This window comes from Sarcophilus harrisii, chromosome 6, assembly GCF_902635505.1.
Source record: "Sarcophilus harrisii chromosome 6, mSarHar1.11, whole genome shotgun sequence".
Taxonomy (NCBI): Eukaryota; Metazoa; Chordata; class Mammalia; order Dasyuromorphia; family Dasyuridae; genus Sarcophilus; species Sarcophilus harrisii.
In genome coordinates, this window is record NC_045431.1 from 173864750 (window position 1) to 173890725 (window position 25976).

Sequence of the window (25976 nt, forward strand, 5' to 3'; positions counted from 1 at the left end):
AATTTTTGTTCATTGTCTTCTTGAAAGGCCATGGGCCCAAGTCATATTCCAAGGGTCTGGTATCCTTTGGACATTCTAGAGCAAGTTACCCTCTTGTTTGGAAACATTTAAAAATTGTTTTTTTGATGACTTTATTTTATGATTAGTTTCCTCCTTAATCCTATGTATTTTATATATTTTAAGTTATTATATTTGAGAAAGGGTCTGTAGACTTCATGAGTCTAACTTTAAATGGTTCTGAATCTTGATCTGAGCAGGAGAGCCTGAGGTCTTTGTAGGACATGAAGTAGCTAAGAAGTCCCTGACTTAGGAAATAGTGCTAATGCTTTGCATAGAAGTTACTTTAATATGTTAAAAAAAATTTTTTTAATTATGAACTTTATCATTAAATAAAATGAATGTTTTCATGTACATGGAACAGAAAAAAAGATATGAAACTGAATCTCTAGTATCCGTACTTTGATTTTCTTTTAAAATATAGTAACTTTAAAAAAATTTTTTTTAAATTTTCAATACTATTTTACTTTTCCAAATACATGTAAAGATAATTCTCAATATTCATTTTTGTAAGATTTTGAGTTCCAAATTTTTCTCCCTCACTTCCTTATCTCCCTCCTCCCCAAGATAGCAAGCAATCTGATATAGATTAAATATGTATAATCTTTTTAAACATAATTCCATATTTGTCATGTTTTGCACAAAAAATCAGACCAAAAGGGAAAAAACTATGAGAAAGAAAACAGACAAACAAAAAAGATAAAAATAGTGTGCTTCAATCCACATTCAGTCTCCATAGTTCTCTCTGGTACAGATGGCAAGTGAAGACATCACCCATCATCCACTCTGTCATTTCAACATCATGATGTCCTTGGTCCCCTTTGAAAATGAAGAATAAACAACTTCATATAAATCTCCCCAGGTTTCTCTTTCATTTTTTTTTCCAGTAAATAATATTCCATTATATCATTTGTGCAGCCATTCACCAACCATTAGTTTACAGTTCTTTGCCACTAAAAATGAGCTCCTATAAATATTTTTCTAATATATGTTTTCCTTTTTTTCCTTCTTTAATCTTTTTGAGGCATAGGCCTATTAATGATATCATTTGGTCAGAGTATATACACAGGTAGAGTATATTAGTATCAATGTAGTTTAGTTTGGGGATATAGTTCCAAGTTACTTTCCAAAAGAATTAGCTAATTCACAGCATACACAACATGTGCCTATTTTCCACAGTTCCCCCAACAATTGCCATTTTCCTTTAGTCATTTTTGCCGTTTTAGTAGGTTGCCAGATAGAACATAAAAACTGCCTTGATTTGTATTTTTCTAGTTATTAGTAATTTAGAGTATTTAAAAATTATTTATTGATAACTTACATTTCTTGTTTTGAAAACTACCTGTTCATATCCTTCAACCAATTTTTTTTTGTTGGGAAATGGCTCTTGTGGTTATAAATTTGAATCAATCATTTACATATCATGAGTTTCAGATTTCCATCAGAGAAAGTTGCTTTAAAATCTTTTTTTCCCCCAATTTAATAGGGATAGTTAAGTGGTACAGTGGATAGAGAGCCAGTCTTTTGGAGTTAGGAAGATTCATATCCATGAGTTCAAATCTGGCCGCAAACATTTACTAACCATATAACCCTGTATAAGAAAATTAACCCTGTTTGCTTTAGTTTCCTCATCTATAAAATTAGCCGAAGAAGGAAAAAGCCAACCACTCCAGTATTTCTATTAAGAAAACTATAAATGGAGTCATGAAGAGTTGGATATGACTAAAACAACTGAATAACATATGGTTTTGTTTGTTCAAAAATTTTATTTATTTATTTATTAAAAAGTATCACTATCATCTTCTGGGACCTTTTCTAAGATTTGTTGTAAAATTGTAAATGCTTTAATTGTTGCCAAAGATATGTTCTTCATTGCTCTTCCAATTTGTGAATAAGATGACCTTTTATATCTAAAATATGTATAACTTATCTTGTGTTATTATGTTAGATATTGGTCTTAATCTAATTTCTACCAGACTCTTCTAGTTTCCTGTAATTTTGTTGTTATTGTTGTTTAATAGTGAGTCCTTACTCCACCAGAGACTGGGGTCTTTTGCTTTATCAAACATTGAGCTAGTAGTTTTGTTTGCATCAATACGATGTATACCCCATCTGTTCTACTAATCAGCCTCTCTTTTTTTAATTCAGGACCAAATTATTTTGATGATTACTGCTTTGTAGCATTTCGGCCCAGTTTTTTCCATTATTTCCCTTGAGATGACAAACTTTTTATTTCTCCAGATGAGTTTTTCTTTTTAAATTTATAAAACAGTCCTTTGGTAATGTGACACAGAATAAGTCAATTAATTTAGGTGGTATTATAATTTTTGTTATATTGGCTCAGACTATGTGCATTTAATATTTCTTTACTTATTTAGGTCTATATTTTAAAATGTTTTATGTTATCTAGTTGCTGAATAGAGATGTAAACTCCCAAATATTTTGTACATTCTGTAGTTATTTTGCATGGAATTTCTCTATCTCTCCTTGCTTTATTTTGCTGAAAATATATAAAAATACTGATGGATTTATATGGATATATTTTATATCCTGAAGTTTTGCCAAAGTTCTTAATTGCCTCAATTAATTTTAGTTGAATTTCTAGGGTCTTTAAGTAAAGCATCATATCATCTGCAAATGGGGATACTTTGGTTTCCTTTTTGCCTGTGCTAATTCCCTCTATTTCTTTTTCTTGTCTTACTGCTATTGCCAGTATTCCTAGTAGTGGTAATAATTAATATTTTGTTTTCCCCTGATATTAGTGGAAAGGATTCTTTACTGTATATAATGCTGACTCTTGATTTTAGAGATATTCTTTATCAGATTAAAGAAAGATCCACTTATATTTCCAAATATCAAAGAAATCACAGATCCAAAAGAAAAAATCATGTTCATTCCAGTAAACTAGCATTATATCCTTTTGGAATATGGTAGTATGTGAATTCTTATTTTTCATCATAACAACAAAGTCTCCTTGTTTATATGCCAAGCACATGAGAAGGAACCACTTACCATGTAGAGTTCCTGCCTGCACATGACTTATTTCTCTGAGGAATGTAAAAAAGTAACATTAATTTTGTGGTTGTTGAACCATTTCCGTTGTGTCTGACTTCCCATCACATTGGCAAAAATATTGGAGTAATTTGCTATTTTCTCCTGTTAATGATAGCAGATATTTTAAAGCACTTTTAGATTTGCAGACCATTTTACATAATTATCTTACTTGATTTAGTAATAGTCAATCAATAAACATTCATTAGTCCCTGCTGTGGAATAATATGTGTTTTTTACCCGAGATTTCATTTTTTGTTATAGTTATTTTATCCTCACATTGGAAACAAGATTTATATATTGAAAAAAATTAACTTACCTTTTTTTTCCCTATTTGAAGATTTGTGACAATTTTGCCCATTTAAATTATTCTAAGAGTCTAGAAAAAAACAATAAAAATAGTGTGTTGGGACACCTGGAGCAAAAAAGCCCCAATATCTTCATGAGTAAGGTAGTCTGGGAGACATTCTCCAAAATCCCCTCCAGCTGAGATTACAATATTTGCTGCTTGTCTTTTCTAGGTACTGATTTTAGCATAGACAGCTTGCCTCTGCCTCGGAAAGTCCATCATGACTGGGCTCTCTTTCATGAAGAGTCTCCTAAAAACAACTACAAGCTCTTCCATGAGCCTGTCATCACACTGTTTAATCATACGGCTACCTTCAGCCGCCATTCCCACTTGCCATTAACCACTCAGTATCTAGAAAGTGTAGATGCTCTGAAGTCACTAAGGTACATGGTTCCTCTGCACACCAAAAACAGCCTGAGACAGCGCCTGGCCCCACTGGTGTACGTGCAGTCTGACTGCGACCCACCTTCAGACCGGGACAGTTATGTGCGGGAGCTGATGAGTCACATCCAAGTGGACTCTTACGGTGAATGTCTGCGAAACCGAGACCTCCCTCCACAGCTGAAAAACCCAGCTTCTATGGATGATGATGGCTTCTACCGGATCCTTGCACAGTACAAGTTCATCCTTGCGTTTGAGAATGCAGTCTGTGATGACTACATCACAGAGAAGTTCTGGCGACCTCTGAAGCTGGGCGTGGTCCCTGTGTACTACGGCTCACCCAGCATCACTGACTGGCTTCCCAGCAACAAAAGTGCCATTTTGGTAAATGGGTTTTCTCACCCTCGGGAGCTGGCAGGCTTCATCAAACAGCTGGATAACAATGACAAAGAATACGAGGCCTACATAGAATGGAAACTGAAGGGTGAGATCTCCAACCACCGGCTTCTCACGACTTTGAAGGAGCGCAGGTGGGGTGTACAGGACATCACACAAGACAACTACATTGATGCCTTTGAATGCATGGTGTGTAACAAGGTGTGGGAAAACATCAGGCTGCAAGAGAAGGTAACTAATTGAGAACTCAGGAGGTGGGTCCTTCTGCCTGTGCAAAAGACAAGGATGGGTTTGGTTTGCAAAGAATAGGTCTTAGTAATATGGTCCCAGGCAAATCATCTAAACTCTTAGGGCTTTAGGCTAAAGGAGGGAAGAAAAAAATTTATAATACAAAGTTTTACAAAAATGAATGTTGAAAACTATCTTTACATATATTTGGAAAAACAAAATACTTGTGAGATAACTCAAGAGTAACAGTAAGTGTACCAAGTCATCCTTGTGCCTTTAGGAAAAATAAAGATATGCCTATTCTTAGTCTGGTCATCATGAAGATGCTACCTCTATTGGCTTAGTGGTCAATAAACTCCCCTCTGCTGATGTGGAAGGATTGAGGGACAGAGAGACTTGAAGACAACTCCTCTACCATCTTGTCAATTTTGTGACCTCCAGCTTCCTTTTTTCTGAGGAAGGTATCACCATTCTTCCAGTCACCCAGGATTACAACCTCAGAACCATCTTTTGTTTCTTCCACTCCTTTATCCATCACAAAATTACTTGCTAAGTCCTCCACATATTGCGGTTCTACTTCTATGGCAAACCATCTCCTTTTCATTCCCATGGCTGCTACTCTCACCATGCAGATCTTCATCCTTTTTCTTCTGCACTTTTCTAATAGCCTCCTCTTTGATCTCCCTGCCCATCCCCACAACTACCAAGTGATCATCCTGAACCATGAACCACAACTCTGACATGGCCCTTTTTATGCCTTTGGAATATATTACAAGCTTCTCATTGGGCTTTTCAAACCTTCCATAGTTTGAATTTAGCTTGCCTTTCCTTGCTCTCTGTTACATATCACTTTTTATCAGCTAGGGGGTACAGCTGGGAAGGCTTGAGTTCTGATCCCAACTCCAGCACTTAATAGCTTGATCATCTTGGGCAAATCCCTTTGATGAACCACACCTAACACAATGTTAGCAGAGAAATTGATAAAAATTAATTTCTTAGGCAGGCAGGAAAAAAGCTTTGATAATGGAGATCAGTTTAGTTACTTGGAACCACCTTCTAAAGGTAATCCAGTCAGAAATCCAAGTTATGTCAAGACCTTAAAGATAAATTTTCCCTATAAAGCAATTTATGGCCCATGGCTTTGCTGCTACCTTCTTTTGGGTCAGCCACCACGGTACTCTTGTCTCATGGTATCTTTATCTCCTCTCCTCCCAATGCCACATTTTATCTCCCCTAACTCCCATATGCTTCCAACCCCACTTCTCCTTACAGCTAATTCTTTTAAGGTGCTAAGTCCCTTTCAGGATTTAGCCTGTCAGCTAAAGACATACCCCAACTGTTAGGGTCTTTTTACAGTGAGTCAACCCAATGCAAACAGGAGGTTGTTGAGTGGCCCGGAAGTAATTTTTGTGGCCAGAGACTGCCTAATGGGCAGGACCCTCGTCATATTGAGATAGCTTCTTAATGGGAGACAGCTCCCTCTCTGATTGGCTGTGGGTGTGACCTCACAGACCCTTCTTAAGCCTAGTACAGCAAGAAGTCAATCTCTTTATTCTGGGGTAGCTGAACCAAGTGGATGGATAGCCAAGAGAGGTAAGGAACTTGATAGTGAACACGTAGTTCTCTCGCAGACCTGGTGTTCACTTGGGAATTAACAGGTCAGGGCATTATGTGAGCAAGTATAATAAAGACTTTTAAGTTTGCACATGGCTGTTATTGAGTACGCTATTGGTTATTAAACTACGATTCAAGAAATCGTAGCCAGAGACCTCTGGAGGCCTCAGAAGAGACAAGTCAGGTTAAAGTTAGTTGACACTGCAAAAATCAGTGGCCAGAGGATTCTCTGACGCCCTGGGAATTAGGAGAGACTGGCAATGTAAAGGTTACATAGTAACGCTAGGGCATTCCCTAAATAAATCCCCAAAAGTTGGGGTTGCAGACCAGCATAAGGTGTCTCAAAAGAATTTGCAGGCTTAAACCCATCTCCAAGTCAAAGGGCAAAGTTTATTGTAAAGCCATTTTAATTAAGCTAAGTTCCAAAAGGATTTAACAAAGAAGTAGGAGCAAGAAGACAAATTTATTGGGAAAGACAAAAAGATCTGGTTCTTCATGTCACTGATATGCTAATTTTATGGCCCAGAGGCAGAACTGAGTAGTGGTTTTTTTTTTTCATTATTGTCTCAGGAACTTGTTTATGACTAACCAGCAGATTGTCTTATTTGTAAGACTATCCTAAAACTAGAAGACCTTAGAATCATTGACAGACAGATTGTTAGATCAAAAGCACTCTAAGGTCAGAGGACCTCAGGATTACTGTTATATTTCCCCTAGAAGCTGTATCCTATCATCTTTACCTGTATTTGCTTCAGTTTTCTGTAAAATGGAAATAATTGTAGTACCTGTCTTCCAGGATTGTCGCAAGAAGATACTATTTTAAAGTGTTTTGCCAACTTCCAAGAGTAGCTATCATTATTTTTCTCCCACTCTACATTCCATGAAAATTGGCCTCCTGGTGGTTCTTTCTCCCCCCTCCATAGCTTGCCAGAGACTGTGTGTGCCCTCCCTTCTCAGTCCATCTTGAAGAATCCTTAGCTCCCTCAGAGCTCAGTGAAAATGCTGCCTCCTTTGAAGGCCAGTTAGGGTCTCCTTGAGGGTTAGTGCTGTATGGCTCAGAATGGTGAGTGGTCACCATTTAATAAAAAGCTGGAGAGATCTCTAGGAGCAAAATAAAATTTTATGTACATTCTTGCATGAAGCGGGTGTCCCACCCATCGAGCAGGCAATGGAAGAGGGGAGGCACCTTTGGGACAGGCTTTACACATTAAATAGTCCCTAACATAAACACCCCTCCCACCACTGACCATCATCCTCATTGGCAGTGGGTCTTACATTCTAAACTCAGGGACTACCCAAGAAATTGAACTTGGCCAATAAGTACATAGTTGCCCATATTTGATCGAAGTAGAGAGAAAATGATGTCATGGAAGGATAGCAGGAAGGGGGGGGGGGGACTTAGGTATGCCCTTGAGTCAAAGCTCAAGGACCTTCAGGCCTACTCAAACTCTGAAGTAGATGAAGCCTTATTCGATTTTCACAACTGTCTTGAGAGAGCTCACCTCATCTTGTTCAGTGTCTTCCCACAGAAGTGCTATCAATTTAATAAACCAAATACTTGATGTTAGGATAGTTTTGTTCTTATCTTATCTCCTCAGGACCCAACACACAGTGGCTGTCACATAACAGGTATTTATAAAACTGATACTTTTTGAATTGAATTGAAAGTTTAAGAAACAGACCAGATTTTCCTTCTAAAAATTTATTTTCGGGCTTTTTTTAAATTTTATTTTTGAAAAAATAAAATCTCTTGTGGGTTTAACTAAATTAGACAATTCTCCCTCTGTCCACCAATCATTCCCTGCTCTTAGGCTATTATCAAATCTCACCTTTTCTACCCCTCCCCCTCAATCTTAGGATTTAGTCTTTCTTAAAAGAGCTACCTTATATTGGGTTTGTTCATCATGTGCCTTTCTTTTCCTTTTCTGCTCTTAGGGCTTTCTCCCTAAAAGGTGGAATGCAGACGTGACACACCTGAGCTGCCCCAAACCCCAGGCTTTTGCCTTCCCTATTCCAGCTCTACAATGGACCTCTCTGCGTGAGATGTGGATCCCGAGCTTTGAGCAGTCCAAGAAGGAAGCCCGAGCCCTGCGGCATTTGGTGGAGAGGAATCAGAATTTCACTGCACAAGAGTTCTGGGCCCTAGTATTCAAAGACTGACTTCAACAAGCCCTTAGGATCATTGATTTAGAGCTACTATATTATAGCTTTAGGCCCTGCCCAGACACGAGCCACAGAATTGATGTTGTTTGCCTCATGGGTGTGGGACGCTGCTCTTTAGGTTGCCTTAATAACATTTTAAGTCAATAATGATAAGAAAGTTGTTTTGTTGACTTATCCTCTAGGATAGGAATTAATTGGTGCAGTATTCACAATAAGCTCTATCAGATAATTCCCATGAAGTACTCTTAGAAGTCACCCTATATTTTTATATTTAAAAAATATTTCTAGTAGACATTAATTTTATCCACTTTAAATGGCTAGATTAAAATTCCTGCTGCCTTTATATTAAGATCCATGTCAATGGACAGTGTCCATTTCAGTGCCTGGGACAGATGGCATGTGGACGTGTTTTGCACATTCTGTGTCAGATGTTCCTACCCTCAGAAAGACCATTTCATGGTCACTGGGTAGCAACCTTTCTGTCAGCCAAGCATGAAAGAGAGAAGCATGAGAGCTCGGTCCTGGGAAGTCCCTCTCTGCTATCCAGAGAATGAGCAAAGTCAACTCACAATCTTGCCTTCAGGAAGCCTCCAAGCTCTATGTGGGTGTGAGTGATTTGTACTAGTGGTCACCTTAAGAACCCCAAGTGATATGATAAAGAGAGCACTGGACCTGAAATTAGGAAGTCCTAGAATCAGATCCTGTTTCTGAAACTTTTAGTTCTATGTCCCTCAACCACTTCTCAAAGCTTCCAGCTCCTTGTCTATAAATTGGGGATAATAATACCTATTTCACAGTGTTGTTGTAAGGGTCAGATAAGCTTGTATATGTTAACTTTAAAATGTTACAGGAACATCCATTATTATTAATCCCTGCCTCATCCCCCCAGAAAAAAATTTGGATACTCTTGGTAAAGCTGAAAGATTATGCTTTTTGGGATTTCCTGGCCCTAGCGTATTCTAAGATTTAGAGCTAAAAAGAGACATGGAGGTCACCTACTCACCAAGAAAGAGGCAAGCAGGCTGACAGAGTAAGAGTCAGTTTGGATCCCAACTTAGCCACTTACTGCTTGCGTGGTCTTGGAGAAGTCACCTTTCTTTTCAGGGAGTAGACTCTGGTCTTGGTTTCCTTCTCTCTAAAATGAAGAGATTGCATGAGATGGCTTCTGAGTCCCTTCCACCTCTGAATCCATGATCCTTCAAGATCCAAAGTGCGGTAGAGAGAGCAAGTCACTGGCCAAAGGAGCCTCCTTCCTCCTGGCTCACCCTGGCAACACAACCAAGATTTGTATCCACATCCCACTAATGTTTTCCACAACGTAATTTTCCTATAACAGGATATTGGATTAGTGGTAAAGCTTGGTCCAGAATTCAGGTCTCCTTGCCTGAATCTGGGATTCTTTTCTACATTCTCATTTGTCCACCTCAGGAAGCCAGGAAAAAAAAAGAAAAATAATCTCTATTCACAAGGACCTGACATTCCAATGGATGGGACAAGAAATACATTTTTAAAAATACAAAATACATTTGAAATGAATGGTTGCAACTCTTAATTACAAGGTAGTTGGGGGAGAGGGATGACAGAGAGTTCTAGCACCTAGAGGATCAGAGAAGGCTTCATGTAAAAGGTGATGTTTAAGGCATATCTTGAAAGAAGACATGAAAGGAAGGAGAGAGTACATTCCAGGGAGGGGGCACAGCCAATACAAATGCATGGAGATGGTAGATGGAGCATGCATGAGAGAGGAAAAGAGCGAAGGCTAGTTTGGTTGACTCAGAGGGAAGAGTAATTTCCAATGAGCTGGAAAAATTGAGGCCATATGGAGATCTTTAAAAACTAAACAGAATTTTATATTTTATATTAGAGGCAACTGGAATATTTGATCAAGTAGGGTCTTTACGTGGTCATGAGCTGTGTTTAAAGAAAATTTACTTTCTAGGAAGAGGCCTTGCAGGGTATATGATTTCTTGCTGTCTAGTTCCTGCTGGGCCTGGCATCTTCATCAAAAACAATTCCCTTCTTGTTACACTTGAGAACAGAACTCAAGAGATTAATTTGATTAGGAGAGAAAAGAACCAAGTCTGCTCTTTACTAACCAGGTGATGGCAGACAAGGCACTTCCTTTTTCTGGGCAATTTCCTCAATTCCTACAAAGCCATTGGCTGAGAGGAATTCCCATGTCTACAATTTTTTTTTTTTTTTTTTTTTTTACAACATTGATAGCTAGTGTTTACATATCACTTTAAGGTTTGTGAAGCTCCCCATATCTGTGGAATGAATTTTAAAACATGTGTAAATAAATTTCTAGTTCTGAACCTCAACTGTGACCAATTTCAAAGAGGCATTGTAGGAGTGGACAGAGGACTGGGTCCAACATTAGGAGACCTGATTTTGCTGTTGACTGTAAATACATACTTGCCCACTTTAAACCTGTTCCTTTATTTGTAAAGTGAAGTTTAGTAATAAAGTACTGGCAATGTCGATCAGAGGCTTCCCTTTGAAAGTCCTAAGATGCTATAGATGTTGGAATTATGGAGGATTTTTATAACTTTTATAAAGGGATATTTACTAATATGGCAAGAACAGAAGTAGAAACCTTCCCTTCATGATACTTCATTCCCTGAGGATAATGGGATCAAACTTAGATGTTTCAACATATCCCCACTTCTAACCTCACCAAGTCCATTTTTCAGTGCAGTGTAGACAAAGAACAGGGTTCATCCCTTATTTATCTTATCTAGAATCTTCACTTTGAGGTCCTGGTAACTCATCTAGCCTGTGCTAGTGGATTGGGCTTGGCTTTCTGCAAGCCCTGGCATGGACTCCAATTCTCTTTCTCTCTACCTTTCGTAGTTCACAAGGCTTCTATACTAATCTATTCTGTTCTTCAATATTCCCAACCCAAGGCAGGAAAGAATAGATACAACAGGAAAAGAAGCAACAGTAAGGCCATAATTCAGGGCTTCATGTTGACCTGGATCAGGAGAGAAGTTGTTGGGGTTGTGGCTCCTGAGCAATAGCAGAGATGGACACTCCTAGCTTCATCCCTGAATGAGGTGAGGGAGAATTGGAGGTCCTAGAGACCCATGGAAGCTTGTCATATCTGGATACTAGTGACGAAAACCTATAGAGCTCAAGAAGCATATGGTCTTTAGAGGACAGGAAGAAGTTGTCTATTGTGTACAGATAAAATACCCAGCAAGTTGATTGGGGCTGTGCCAGTCCAGGCTGTTTTACTGTGTATCTATGTTACTATTGTTAAGAGGAAGGAGGAAAGTTGTTCATTCTGCCCCCCCCAAACCTCACAGGGGTGTCTAAAGGACTCCCACTGGTGCCAAGCAGAACTTCCTTCCCCCTTCCCCATCTCAAAGGCCACCCCCAGACATCCTGAGCTCTTTTTTTCCTTTCCTTCCCAGACATGGTTCACCCCACCCCCACTCCTTAATAGAACAGAATCCCTCTACTCTAACTCAATTCTAGTTTCCCTTTACCAGTACTGGTGGGGCAGACACTGTGATGCATCCCCAAGGATTCCTGGGCCTTGCCATCTGCCTTACACCTCATTTATATATTGTCTTTTCCAATTAAAATGTGAGCTCCTTGAGGGCAGGGATTGTCTTTTCTGTTTGTGTCCTCAGCACTTAGCACAGTTTACATTACCTAAGTGCATAATAAATGCTTTTTCATTCATTTATCTTTAAACTGACTTTTGAGTCATCATTTAAAAACTTTACATGCCAGCTTTTCCCATCCTCCTTCATAAATAAGATATTTGCCCACATTGAAGAAATGAACAATACCCAGTCCTTCCCACCCTGCTTTGCTCTGTCTTGGGGTTCTTCACTAAGTTCATTGTAAGAAATTAAAGCCAAAATACTTCAATGCCAGGCCCAGTCTTAATTTTTTTTATTTAAATCGATTTTCTGAGTTTTTCAGATGAACTCTTGGCAAATATACAGTCTTACATTCACAAAATGCAGAATGCAAGGGACCTCAGAGTTCACTTAATGAACTAAGAATAATATATAATAATAATGATCCTTATTTTTGAGCAAAGAAAAGTGTGGCTCCAAGATGTGAGATTTGCCCTAGGTCACATGGGAAATAAGTGTTGGAATACCCAGGAGAGCTGTTGGAATACACAGGAGCCCCTTGACAATGGATTTCTTCTTGTGAGAGGATGATACAAGGAGACTGAGAGGCAGTTGCTGTTCTCTGAACTCTCTGACTGAGAGGCCATTACATTGTCTAACCTCCCTCCTCTTCCCTCTGCCTCCAATTTATCTCGTTTCTAGTCTGCAACACTTGTATCAGCAAAGCCTGCCTTACAACTCCTTCAGACGTTATGATCCACATCTGTGGAGGCTTTTGGAGAATTGACCTGTTTCTTAACAATTCCCCGTTTTTTGTTTTTTGCTGTTTGCTGTTATTTTCCCCCCACAGCATGGTCTGCACACTAAGGAATACAAACAGCACTATTGCTTTTGGATGGTTGTAGCAGGTGTTGATCAAGGCAAACTTTCCAATGGAGAAGAGGACTGTAGTCGGAACTGGCATTTAAGTCTCTTATCAGTCTCCTGGCTCGGCCCTTTAATGTATTAGCCCATTTAATTACCCCAACTAAAAATGTCTTACCGGGACTCTTCTTCCTTAGCTCTGGAAGGAAGCTCTTCTCACAAACAGCTCTGGTTCTTTTTATAATTCTTCTTATCTTCTAACCCATATTCAGGCGCCAAGTAGCTGAGTTAGGATTCAAGTAACATTCATTTTCAAAAAAGAAAGCTTAAGGATGAAAGCCTAATGCCTTCATTTTACAGATAAGAAAACTGAGTCCCCTAAAAGAGGAATGACCACTCATCAGTGATGTTGTAGAGGAGATTCAGGGATAAATCTGGGTGGGAGAATATGGGAGGGGAAGAAAAGTCAACGTTTTCTTTTCAATGTCCACTCAAAGTTTTCCCCAAGCATGAAGGGAAACTAGAGCTAAACATTCTCTGCTCAGTGGAGTCATTAAACATGCACTGTGGCTATCAAGAGAGGCATAATCCCTATAAACTTGTTATATGATCATAAAAGATACCCAATATGTCTCTGTATTGCAACAGCCAATTTGCACTTTAAGAAACTTCCAGGCAGACCTTCAGTAGCTAGGGAATTTACTAATTTTTTAAAGGTTCTTTGAAAACAATTTTTTCTTTTGCTCTCAAATCACTTAAAAATAATCTTATTTTTCCAATTATATGGAAAACAATTTTTAATATATTTTTTCAATTTTGTAAAATTTTAAAATTGAGTCCCAAATTCTCTTTATCTCTCCCTTTCCCTTTCCTTGAGATGATAAGTAATTTTATATGGCCAATCATGCAAAGGATACTTCCAGTTTAGTCATGTTGTGAAAGAAAACAGACCAAAAAAATTAAAGATGTATGCAGTCTTAGGAGGAGATGTAGTTTCTAGATGAAGGAACATGATAGTCCACTCTGTTTTAGCCTGGTGCATGCTATATTAAGTTCTGGGACTTCATGTTAAAAAGACACTGACAAGTCAGAGAATATCTAGAGAAATGGCACCATGATGATAGGAGGACTTGCAGACATCCTATATGGTAGTACATTGAAGAAATCAGAGGCATTTACCTAAAAACTTACTAGGGGAATAATTGCAATTAGGGAGGATTCCACTTGTTTGCTTGTCCCCAAAGAGCTAAACTATAAAATAAACAGAAAATGAATCTATTGAATCATTCCTCCTCAGGGATCCTAGTAGTCACTTAGTCTGAGCAGGGATCTAATCTGGAATATTCCTGATAATTAATTTCTCAACTTCCTCTCCCATTTGATGATTTCAGATCATGAAGAAATTCTCTAAGGAAGTCCATTCAACACTAAGGGAGCTCCAATTTGGGAAAGTTTATCTTGTGGATAGACGATGTAACAAATCTACAGAGAGCTGATCTTAAAGTCAGAAAGACTCATATTCACATGCTGACTCAGATATATTTGCTATTTGATCATAGGCGAATCATTCAACCTATCAGTGAGCACTTATTAAGCACCTACTGTGTGCTTGGTACTGTGCTAAATACTGGGGCTACAAAGAAAGGCAAAAGATAGATAATCTCTTCAAGGAGCTCATGGTCTTAACCGAGGAAATGATGTGCAGACAATTGTGGACAAACAAGCTCAATCCAGGACAGAGATAATCCACAGAGAGAAGGCACTGGCATTGGAGAGGATCATCAAAGGCTGCTCATAGAAAGTGAGATTTTAGCTAGGATTTGGTGAAACCCAGGAAATTCAACTGAACTTGCAGTTTTTCAGGACTTTCTATCAACCAAACCTGAACTCACTAGAAATTTAACATATAAGAGCCAATATCAAAGATCAGTTTCAAGTAACTTAACATGGACAAATTGTTTATATTTTTACATGGAAATATATACCATATGTCTAAGCAATTGGGTAGCTCACAAGAAAGATTGTGGCAGAGTTGAGTATGATCTGTCTGATTCCAACAAGCAAAACCACCTAAGAAAAAGTAAAAATAGTAATTATGTTATGCAAATGAGGTGCAGAGGAAGAATAGACAGAGAGGCATTAGAGGGAGGAGGAAGGCTTGTAGTTCTGAAAACCTACTCACTTTCAGAATGGGTTAAATAGGCAACACTACATATACACTATGAAGAGTATAGCACCCTACAAATCTATACAGAAATAAGACCAGAGGGATGAGAGGAGGGAGATAAGTAAAGGATGGAAGAACAAGGCAAGGTAGGGATACATTTGAGGGAGAAAGATTAAGTAATAGTAAGGCAAGTTAAGGAGTAGATTTTAAAGCAGAAGAGTTAGGGATAGGAAAGAAGAGATATATAAACACTGTAAAAGGATCAGGAGTAGAATTTATTTTTTAAAAATATGCCTAGTAATCATTGATCTTAGACAAAGTCAAACTTAAAGATTCAATTGAGAGAAATCCATACATTATGTGTCAGTCATACTAATATTGTGTTAGATGCATATTTATACATAGATAAATGTATGTATAAATATGTCTGAGCATACATAGATATGTATGCATGTTCCTCTATGTATATGTATATATAGATATATGTATATTGTGTGGGCTGTGGGTAGATATGAAAGAATATGTATATGTGTGTGTGTGTATGTGTGTGTATACATTGTGTATATCTGCACTTAACTATATCCTGCTTGAATCTTGTTTCAGATACTTAGAAGTGTAATCTGGGCAAATTACTTCCCCTCAGGGAAGATGAAAGGGGAGGGGAAAGAATAAAGTAAAACATGTGTGCACCAGAGAACAAAAGAACAATTTATAGAGAAACAAAGAAAAAATGGACACTCATGGTTATAATTTCTTCTACTGTTATATATTCTTTTTTGAACTGGTAATTTAGAATTATATATTTTGAATCCCCCCTGATGTTCTGCTGGGCACATGACAATGTTCTGCTCTGTTCTGTTTTGTTTTTCTTTTCTCTGTTTTCTATTGTGTTTTTTAAAAATGTGTTAAATAAAAAATTTTAAATTTTTTTTAAAAACTAAAAAAAAAAATACCCTCCAGAAAGAGTTCCTTGATTAATGAAACTTCTGCTTTATATAGATACTCTGAGTGCTGAGCTCGGCACACCATGTTCAATTGTCGGCTTATTGGACGCAACATTTCAGTCAAATGAGTTGATCCTTGATTGACTTTTCTGATTCCCTATTTCCAAACTCTTCCTCTATTCATGTAGCCTTATTCCTGAATAGCAATTATTGTATCTATCACTTTAAGCCACAAGCATAGAAGATGAACTTCTGAAATCTGTCCTTTCATGGTTCTCTTCTCTTTCTTGGATCAAACTCTGAAACCTTTCTGCAAATGATCCCACCTTGGCTTAGAGTATAAGTCATATTTTTATTTATTGTATATAATCAGGTGAATTATGTTTGTCCCATAATCATACAAGAGTTCTGTCCATCTCTCCCCAGTTTACTATAATCAGTCACAGTTCAAAATTTAGAAACAAATTGTCTTAGAAATCTGAGTCAGAGTGAGTGCTTCAGAAACTGTTTCTCAGAGCTATTGTTTCTCTTACATTTCTGAGGAACTAGGATTTAGCTTAGCAACAACTGCTAAAGAGACTTTATAGAATATTATAGTAGTATCATAGCATGATAGATTTGTGATCTGGAAGAAACTTAGGAGGTCACTGAGCCCAGCTTCCTCATTTATTTATTTAATAATAAGTTTCATCATAGAGCACTGGATTTGAAGTCCATGAAGAGCTGAGTTTAAATGTTGTTTCAGATACTTAGAAGTGTAATCTGGGCAAGTTACTTAATCTCTGTCAGCCTCAGTTTCCTCCTCTGTAAAATGAGGGTAATAATTTTACCAACCTTGCAGGGTTATTATAAGAAAGGAAGGAGATCACAGATTTAAAGGACTTTGCAAATCCTAAAGCTATGTATACATGCTAAGTGATATTTCATAGAATAAACTGAGGCACAGAGTTTAAATGATTTGTCCAGAATTACAAAATTATTAAGTGTCTGAAGACTCCAGATCCAGCATACTATACTGTCATTCCTCTCCTGCAGTGTGATGTCATGGATGTCACAAGGGATACCCTTCTGAACAAATGGAAAGATAAGGAGATTAAATTATTAGATCAGGGTCACATAGCTTTTAAGTAGCTTTAGTGGGATTTCATTCAACTACATAACATACCGCTTCTCAACTACTTTAGAATCTAAGTGCTTAAAGTCCTTCACACAGATGATTCCAAATCCTACCATCTTGTACACAGGCCATGCTTAACAACATGTGTTAACTTGTCTTCCTTGTGCTCAGCCACCTGCCCAAAGTGGCTGAGTAGTATAATTGAGGAAAGCACCTCCTAAAATCCTTAATATGTAACGAGGTCACAGACTGTTTAAAGGGAACCGGTAAGCCATGAACAGGTGGTGAGAAATCTGTCTCTTTTTTATGGATGGGGAAAAGAGCTAGTGGATCAGGCAATGGGCCAGTGTGGAGGAGCATGAGCTGGTGAAGAGGGCAAAGGCAGTGGGGAGCTCTGTCTCTTCACAACTTTGTCTGACATTTGTATCTCATTCAAATATTTGCTTAACTAAAGTAGAAACACCATTAACACATTTAAGTGTAAGCTATGTGGTAAAATAAAATATCTTCTCTTTTTTTCTTCTATACTCTTTGAAGAATGGTAATTGTGTGGGATGGTGTTGAAGGTACAAACTGGGGACTAAGTGTACATGTGGCACTGGATAGCAATTACAAGCAGATGGGCTGAGTTATATAGGTATGTCCCTTTTCCTTTTTTAGCGGGCATAGGCTCATTAAGAAAGACATCCTGTGCAATGTAGATCAACAATTGATATATGAGGTACATTAGTATAGTAGAAAAGGTAGCCATTAACCTGGATTTCCTTAATGAGTATTCCTTTCAATGCCTCATATTGCCTGAATTTTAAAGCATAACTACAGTATAACTATTTTCAAGGAAGAGATAATCCTTCTGTTACTTCAGTTCCAGTTCCTTTAGGTAGATCACAATGGCCGTTGATTTTTCAAAATAAAACAAATCAGGGCATATGTATATGATGGAATAGCATCGTGCTGAGAGAAATGATGAAGGGGACAGTTTTAGAGAAATTTGAAAAGATTTGCATGAACCTATGCAGAAAAGCAACAGAGCAGGATAATTTGTGTAACAATAAGATTGTAAAGATAAACCATTTTGAAAGACTTAGGAAAATCAAAAGGCTACTTGATCTGATACCAAGGATGAAATGATTATGAATATGACTTTAAATGCTGTAAGAAAATTACACATTTTTATAAAATTTGAAAGTAATATATATGTACATAAAAGAGTTATTTTAGAAAATGTTTCCTAAAGGTAGTATATCTTTAGAAAGAACATTAGATATGGAATTAAGGGACCTGACAATGATTGTATTTTGTAATTACTTTTTATTTAAAAAAAAAAAGGAAAAAAAAGATTTAGGAACTCACATCAATGCAATGGCCAATCATGATTGCAGATAATGAATCTCTTAACCGAGAGATAATAGGCTCAGTAAAGAATGGGATTTTTTTTTAAGTGGATATTTTGGTTATTTGTTTTGCTTGACTATACATATTTGTTAAATGGGTTTTGTTTTTCCTCTCCTTACTTAGTGATAGAAAGTGAGATGGGAGAAAAGTAGATAAGACCTTAGAACCAGGGAACTTGAAATTCAGACACTTAACTACTTGTGTGATATAGGACAGTCATATAACTCTGTGCTTCCCTCAATTTCCTCAATTGTAGAAAAAAGGCATTAACCTAGATTACCTCTAAGGTCCTTTCCAGCTCTGAATCTATGGTTCAGCATAGATTCTATGAATCTATGAACTCTATAGAATCTGTGAACTCTACCAGCTGATTTTTTTCTGCAGGGCCATGATGAGATGAATTGTTTGTCCTTTGTTTTCAAAGAAAACAAATGCCATCAAGGGTTATGGCTTGGCTTGAGCATGAATTGGCTTTAAGTGAAGTAGTTGCACATAATTGTCAGCCTCACTCTCTCTTTCATAATCATCAAGTCTAGTGGCAAGACAAAAATCAGGACAACTGATGATGGGCAGGGATGCAGTGGAGTACCTTGATATCTTCAATGTCTAACCAAGCTCAAAGTGCTTGATAGTCCCAGCTTCAGCTGCCTCCATGGCCATTGGAACAAATTGTTCTCATTCACATATTCCATTAAGGGAAATCTTCATATGTTTGGGGTACACTTCTCTCTAACTCATCAATGTGTTTGTGGCCCATCAGTTACTCTCAAGCTGATTTAGCTTGTGTGTTGACAGGGTTTACTAGGCTATAGTCATTGCATATGCTACAGATACAAGTGACAGTTAAGCATGACACCAAAGATAGATGAGCAGCCCCAAAAAGGGTTCAGCAAGCCCCCACATCAGAGGTGCTAGTCATCTGGAATATCTATATGTCCTCCTGAATGTAGTACTATCCAACTAGATCTGTGGAGTTACTGCAAGGGACCTTTAGTCAACAGCTTCTTAAAGGGACTAACTGTACAAATATGTTGAAAGTACACAAATCTTTGATGTTGAAAAAAGACCTTCACACTCTAGGAGTAGGAAGCCTAGAAAGGCCTGATCAGGGAGCATGGGTGGGAATACATCTATAATGGGAGCTCACATTTGACTTCCAGACCTAGTGTCAGGAAGACTCATCTTTCTGAGTTCAAATCCAGTTTCAAGCAATGTGACCCTGAACAGGTTACTTAACTCTGTTTGCCTCAGTTTCCTCATCTGTAAAATGAGGTGGAAAAGGAAATGGCAAACTACTCTAGTATTTCTGCCAAGGAAATCTCAAATATGGTAACAATGAGTTGAGCATGACTGAAATGATTAAATAAAGAACATAATTGTGGTTCTGATCTTTTAAACTAATAGTTCCCCATCTAACTAGAATCCAGTGTGGGTTTGAGGCAAACAACGTGAAGAATAAAGTCCTGTGCCTGTGTCCTCCATGTAGATGTAGATGAATGTGCCCTGGTATACAATCCTTCTGGCTAGCTATGCCACAACCCTGTGAATTCTTAGAGGTGCAATTGCATTCAAAGATACTGGTTCCACAAGGATCTTTTACTATGAAATGGAGGGGAAGTTTGAGCATCTGGTATGTCCCCTACAATTTAGAAGGGCTCATCTTGATTCCAAGGAGCAGATGGTACCTCCCTTTGTCCTCTTGTAGCCAGGTGCTGGACTAAAGGCATGGAAAGGAATATGCTGCTATATGTGGTTATTGCCAGTTTTTGATTATTTGTTTACAAAGTGTGTGTGGGGAGATCTGTACAACATTAAGAAATGATTGATGGAAAAACAGAGGTGAGGAGGTTTTCAGGGTCCCATGTACACTGGTTTAAGAGCCAACTGTAAATTTTCATTGTGGGCATTTACCTTTTGAAAATCAATAAATGCTACAGATCAGGAATTGATTTATTGTTTTGTTGACTGTCTAAACTTAAGAAATGTTAATAATGGAGATTAAGCTTAAAGTGGGTCATGCATATATTATTAAACATCTATCAGCACATTACTGGGTCCATACTGGGTCCATACATATACACACACATCTACACCCATACACACACACTCACACACACATATATATATATTTAGTTTATAAAACTTAATTCTACACTTTAACAAAAAAGCCATACAAACGTCTAATTGTTCTCTAAACAATTTCTGTACTAAATATCAACGTGGCCACTTCTTTGGATCTTCATCAATGTGATAAATGTACTGTTAGAAAATAAATTGCTTTCTTGGTTTACCTTATTTCACTTTTTGCCAGTTTATGTAGTTGTTTCCAGGGTTAACCTCTCCTTTTATTCTTTGTTCCTACCAGATTTTATCAAGAAACAAGCTTTGGATGAGTAGGGCACCTTTGGGCACCATTGATGTCCAATATGATCAAGCATGTACTAAGATCCCATGAGACTGCAGGTGATTGCATTTCAACTAGGCACAAAATGGTATCGTTTGTATCCAAGATGTTGGCTACTGTCTTAGAAACTAACATACTTCAAATGGTAAGATCTTCTAGAGCATTCCAATATCTTCAAACAGGAGCATCAGACCCCTGGCAACCACTTACAAGATTGGCTTAACTATCCAAAATCAGGAAAAATGAATTGGGCCATGAGTGCTAGTCCAGATGGTGACCTGTAGTTGAATGGATGATCTGGATGAGCCACCTGTCCATCTAGCTTAGACAGGTGCTATGGATGTACATTGAATAAGGCCAAGAATTACATACACTTGGGGAATTTGGCTAATTTTCCAGTTTTCATGTAGCGATTCCAAGCTGCTCCCTGACATGGGCCTGTGCCTTCAATACAAATATTCTTCTAATAGTACTGCATATGATTAGTTTTGGGATTCAATGGACATTTCCCAGCTTCCAAGATTTAGAGCTAGAAGGAGCCTTAAACCAGGATTTCTTAAACTTTTTCCACTGCGATCATTTTTTTGCCCCTGAAATTTTTATATAACTCTAGGTATATAGACATATTAAATAGTTATACAAATCAAACATTTACTCATAATAAATCTTAATTTTGTGATCCCCCCATTCAATTGCATGGCCCCAGATGGAATCACTACAGTTTAAGAAGCAGGGTCTTAGAAAACATAATTCATCTTTTATTTTACAGATGAATCCCAGTTAGACAAAGAGACTTACCCAATATATCACAAGAAGAAGCCTTTGTGACTAGACACTACTTGTTAATATATTCATGACAACTCAGGAAGAAGATTAGTGGGGTGCTGTAAAGATTTCTGCTTGGTCAGAGGCTATGTGACCTTGTCAATAATTTGAGAAAAAGAGACAAACCTAGAAAGGATGGACAACAAGAACAATAGGGTCTAAAAACTCCCAGAAAGCCAAGTTAGGCTTAATCAAAGACTAAGTAAAATAAAACAGAAGTAGACAGGCCCAAGAAAAATGACAGGACTTCTAGATGAGAAGATTTTTCTTCTCACTATGAATTCTATCCAGTAAATAAAATGTCTTCTTATTGCATTATTAACCAAATTAGTCACCAGTTTAATAGAAGCTCTGTTGTTCTTTAGTTTTACCCAGACATAATCTGCAGTGCTTTCCAATCTATCAGAAGGTGGCGGATTACATTTTTTGTAGAGATGTTGCTGGAAGGCCCAGTTAATTTGAATGTGTTTGAGTACAAGATGGAGCTCTTGTCCATTTCCCATAGCTCTCCAAATGATAAGTGATTATTGGTGAACATCTGGATAGACACTGTCTTCATTCTGTACAAATTCTGGCAGCCCAAGAGTAACTTTAATGTTCCAGTGATCCACATGGCTGCAACCTTGTCTGACATCCCTATCTACTCATTGAACTTGGTAGCCTGAGACAAGTAAATATGTCCCCTATTCTGAGGAAGGATTGGATTTACAGTCAGAACCTGTTTGAAACCCAATTCTGGAGCAGTTAGATCATACAATGAATAAAACAGAGGCTCTAGCGTCAGAAGGACTTGAATTCAAATTTGACCTCAGACACTTACTAGCTGTATGACCTTGGTAAGTCACTTTACCCCAATTGCCTCGAAAGAAAGAAAGAAAGAAAGAAAGAAAGAAAGAAAGAAAGAAAGAAAGAAAGAAAGAAAGAAAAGAAAAGAAAGAAAGAAAGAAAGAAAAGAAAAGAAAAGAAAAGAAAAGAAAAGAAAGAAAGAAAGAAAGAAAGAAAGAAAGAAAGAAAGAAAGAAAGAAAAAAGAAAGAAAAGAAAAGAAAAGAAATTAAGTTCTATCACTTGTTCAGTTGTCACTAGAATGGTTTGCCATTTCTTTCTCTATCTCATTTTACAGATGAGGAAACTGAGGACTGAATGATTCCTCAGAGTCATACAGTAAATGCCCGAGGTCAGATTCTATCTCACAAAGATAAGTTTCCTGTTTCCAGACCAGGCACTCTATTCACTGAGCCACCTAGTTGCCCCACAACTTATTACTATCTGAACTTTTGCAAGCCATTTAATTTCTTTGATCCTCTTCTCTAAAATGACATGGGACTAGATGACCAAGGAGGGACCATGCAACTCTATACCAAAGTTCCTTTGGTAGACACATTCTAGGAGCCTGTGGTATAGCCATCATGCCAATATTTTATGTTGAGTAATAAAACATGAGACTGACCTTGCTGTTCTGAAACAGATGTGAAATATGACATTCCAGATATGTGGTACAGTAGATAGAGTGCTGGGCTTGGAATCAGGAAAACTTTGACTTCATAGCCAGCGTCCAACATTTACTAGGTATGTAACCCTGGGCAAAAGATGCAACCTCTGTCTGACTTAGTTTGTCAGGTATAAAATGGGGATAATAATAGCACCTTCTATAGTTGTTGGGCAATCAAATTAAATAATATAAAATATAAAATAAAAATAAGTGCATCATATGTCATAAAATAAGTGCATTATAAATGCTTCTTTCTTTCCTTGCTTGTTGAAATCTCAAAATTAGTAGTTCAGTAGATGTAAGTGATCTAGAATATTGGATATCAATCCAAACAAAGTAGAATTTAAACCTTTATCACTAATTAGACCATCCCTGCCCTGCTTCTAGATCAGTAATCGAAATAGAGTTTCTAAAGTGGGACTGATCAATGACAATTTATTTAATTATGTGGCAGACATTGGGATACAATTTTTAAAAAATAGTTCCCGCTCTTATGAAACTTAAATGCTATCAGTAGATTTAACATTTGCAATCAAAGACAAGCATGAAATGCACATAAGGTTGTTTGTGAAGTAAATTGTGGAATCTGGAGGGTTCTTATAGAAGCCAGTGCTTGAATCAAATCTTGAAGGTAAGGGGAATAACAGGTAAGAAGACTGGACAGGTAGGTTACAGCCAGGTTGTGACGAATGTTAAATGTGAAACAGAACTTATTTTTGATCCTCAAGATAATAAGAATCTACTGGTTATATAGACTGTGCTTTTGGGAACTCACTTTGGCAACTGAGTGGAGAGATTGGATATGAGTTAGGAGAGAGTTGAGTCAGCAAGACCAATTAGAAAACTATTGTAATGGTCCAGGCCAAAAACAATGAGGGTCTCAATTAAGGTGTGAGTATAAGAGGAAACTGAGGAGTTCTCACTTGATAATTCCAGACCCAATTTCAAAGGTCTGTTAATCATTAAGGCTGTGGGAAAGAGAACAAAAGGCTTGCTCTTCTAGTAGAAATACTGATCTCCTGGACCTTTGCTTAACTGCTTAGGGAAGAATCTAACTATTTAATGACCCAGAGATATTATATTCTAAGAGGTCTATAAACTGGGTGATCTCTATTTGTGGAGGAAGCCTGAGGTAAACTAAATCTCATTGGTTATTCTAGCTTAATGGATTACTTACCTCTAAACAAATCTTCTCTTTGTGGGAGATTATATGGTTTCTTATAAAATCAATAACTATGGTAGATTTAATTTATAATTTAGATTCAGTTTATCTGGGGAATTTGGGAAATAAGGTGCTCATATTGGCTAAAGTAAACAGTTGCAAAACTGACCACCATAAAACATACCTGCAAACAGTGAAACTGACCATCATAAAAATCACGTCCAAATTTAACAAGTTTATGTTACTTCAAAGGATTAAGCAAGATAATGAGAATTGATCAGATAAGGGGGAGAGGGGCTGTCGTGGTTTCTTGTGGCTTGTGACTATATAATTTCCCCTTGAAGAAACCCCAAAACTCTAAAACTCCTTGAAGGAGAGACTCTCCTTGAACCCTGTGTCTATGGGGACCCCACCAAAGACAAACAGTTTCATTCTGTAACTTAGGTGGAGATATCAATCCTATTAAAATGGAGAAACACTCATTCAATTCTCAATTCCAACTCAAGCTGAAATCCAGCTTGTAGATAAAAAGAGCCAACTTGGAGCTCCACCCATTAGCCCATCCTCTATAGAGCAAGCCTAACTTGTAGCCAAAACTCCTCTTATAAAGGAGCCAATTTTAAACTCATTTCCTTGCAGAGGTCCTAACATGCCATTCTATGCCAAGGAAACCTCTGCCCACTGGAATAATATTCTCTTCCAGTGTTACCCTCTCTTTATCCTCACCCATTTCCCTAACGAGACTTTATGCCTCTCTGTCAAGATTTCTCTACTAGAAACTTTACTTCCCAATGCTTATAATAAACCTCTTTTATCAATCTAGGTTTTCAGGTTTGTAAATTCCTTTAGAGAATTTCTGCGCCACCAGAAAGGGGTTCCCCCAAACTCCCTACTTTGCGCTGAATCCCAAGGGGGTGTAGGGAAGCCAAACCTCTTCATCTGGTTCCCTGAACCCTAAACCTGCCACTAGACCTCATCATTTAACTCAGGGGTCCTCAAACTATGGCCTGCAGCCAGATGCAGCAGCTGAGGACGTTTATCCCCTTCACTCAGGGCTATGAAGTTTCTTTATTTAAAGGCCCACAAAAGTTTTTTTATAGTCCGGCCCTCCAACAGTCTGAGGGACAGTGAACTAGCCCCCTATTTAAAAAGTTTGAGGACCCCTGATTTAACTCCCTGAACACCAGGAACTCTAATCTCATTTTGGTTCCCTAAATCTAGACCTCATCACCCTGATTTATGAAGAGGTGATCTCCTCTTTATTGGGGAACACCAGTTTATTGGATTCTGTTTCTCATGAGATCCTAAATAAAGCTTCTATTCTTCATTTTGAGAGACCTCTGAGAAGTCATTTTGAGTTAGGATTTGCTGTGCCACACAGGTGGAAAAAGGGAAAAGGGAAGAAATAATGAGACAGATGAAGGAGATAGAAGAATATTTGGTAGCTGAATAGATACTTTGGGTGAAGAAGTGTAAACAGTAAAGGAAAGTGGTGAGTTGCAAACCACTGCTAACCAGGAGGATGATTGGGGATTAGAGAGGAACAGGGAAGTGAAGAAGGATGGTTTTGGATGGGACATGCAGAGTTTTGTTCTGAACATATTGAGTTGGAAATGTTCAGAGTACTGGGTGAGTAGGGCAGGCTAGAGATCTGACACTTTTTAGTATATAGACAATTAAACTCACAGGATCTGGGAAGTCACCAAGAGTAACTCAGGGCTAACCATGTTCCTGGCTGAATATTACTCTGGTAAGGCAATTTGGGGTAGAATATAG

General features: G+C 37.8%; 1 protein-coding gene across 3 annotated transcripts in view; it reads left to right on the forward strand.

Annotated features, from left to right (window-relative positions):
• Positions 1 to 10444, forward strand: part of FUT10 (fucosyltransferase 10) — a 28986-nt gene extending 18542 nt beyond the window's left edge. For all 3 annotated transcript variants that reach the window (XM_031942450.1, XM_031942448.1, XM_031942449.1), the window contains exons 4-5: positions 3630 to 4465; positions 8012 to 10444. In XM_031942450.1, coding sequence (XP_031798310.1) covers positions 3630 to 4465; positions 8012 to 8236 — 1061 coding nt within the window. In that variant the 3' untranslated portion in view covers positions 8237 to 10444. The remainder of the gene's footprint in view (positions 1 to 3629; positions 4466 to 8011) is intronic.
• Positions 10445 to 25976: the final 15532 nt, after the last annotated feature.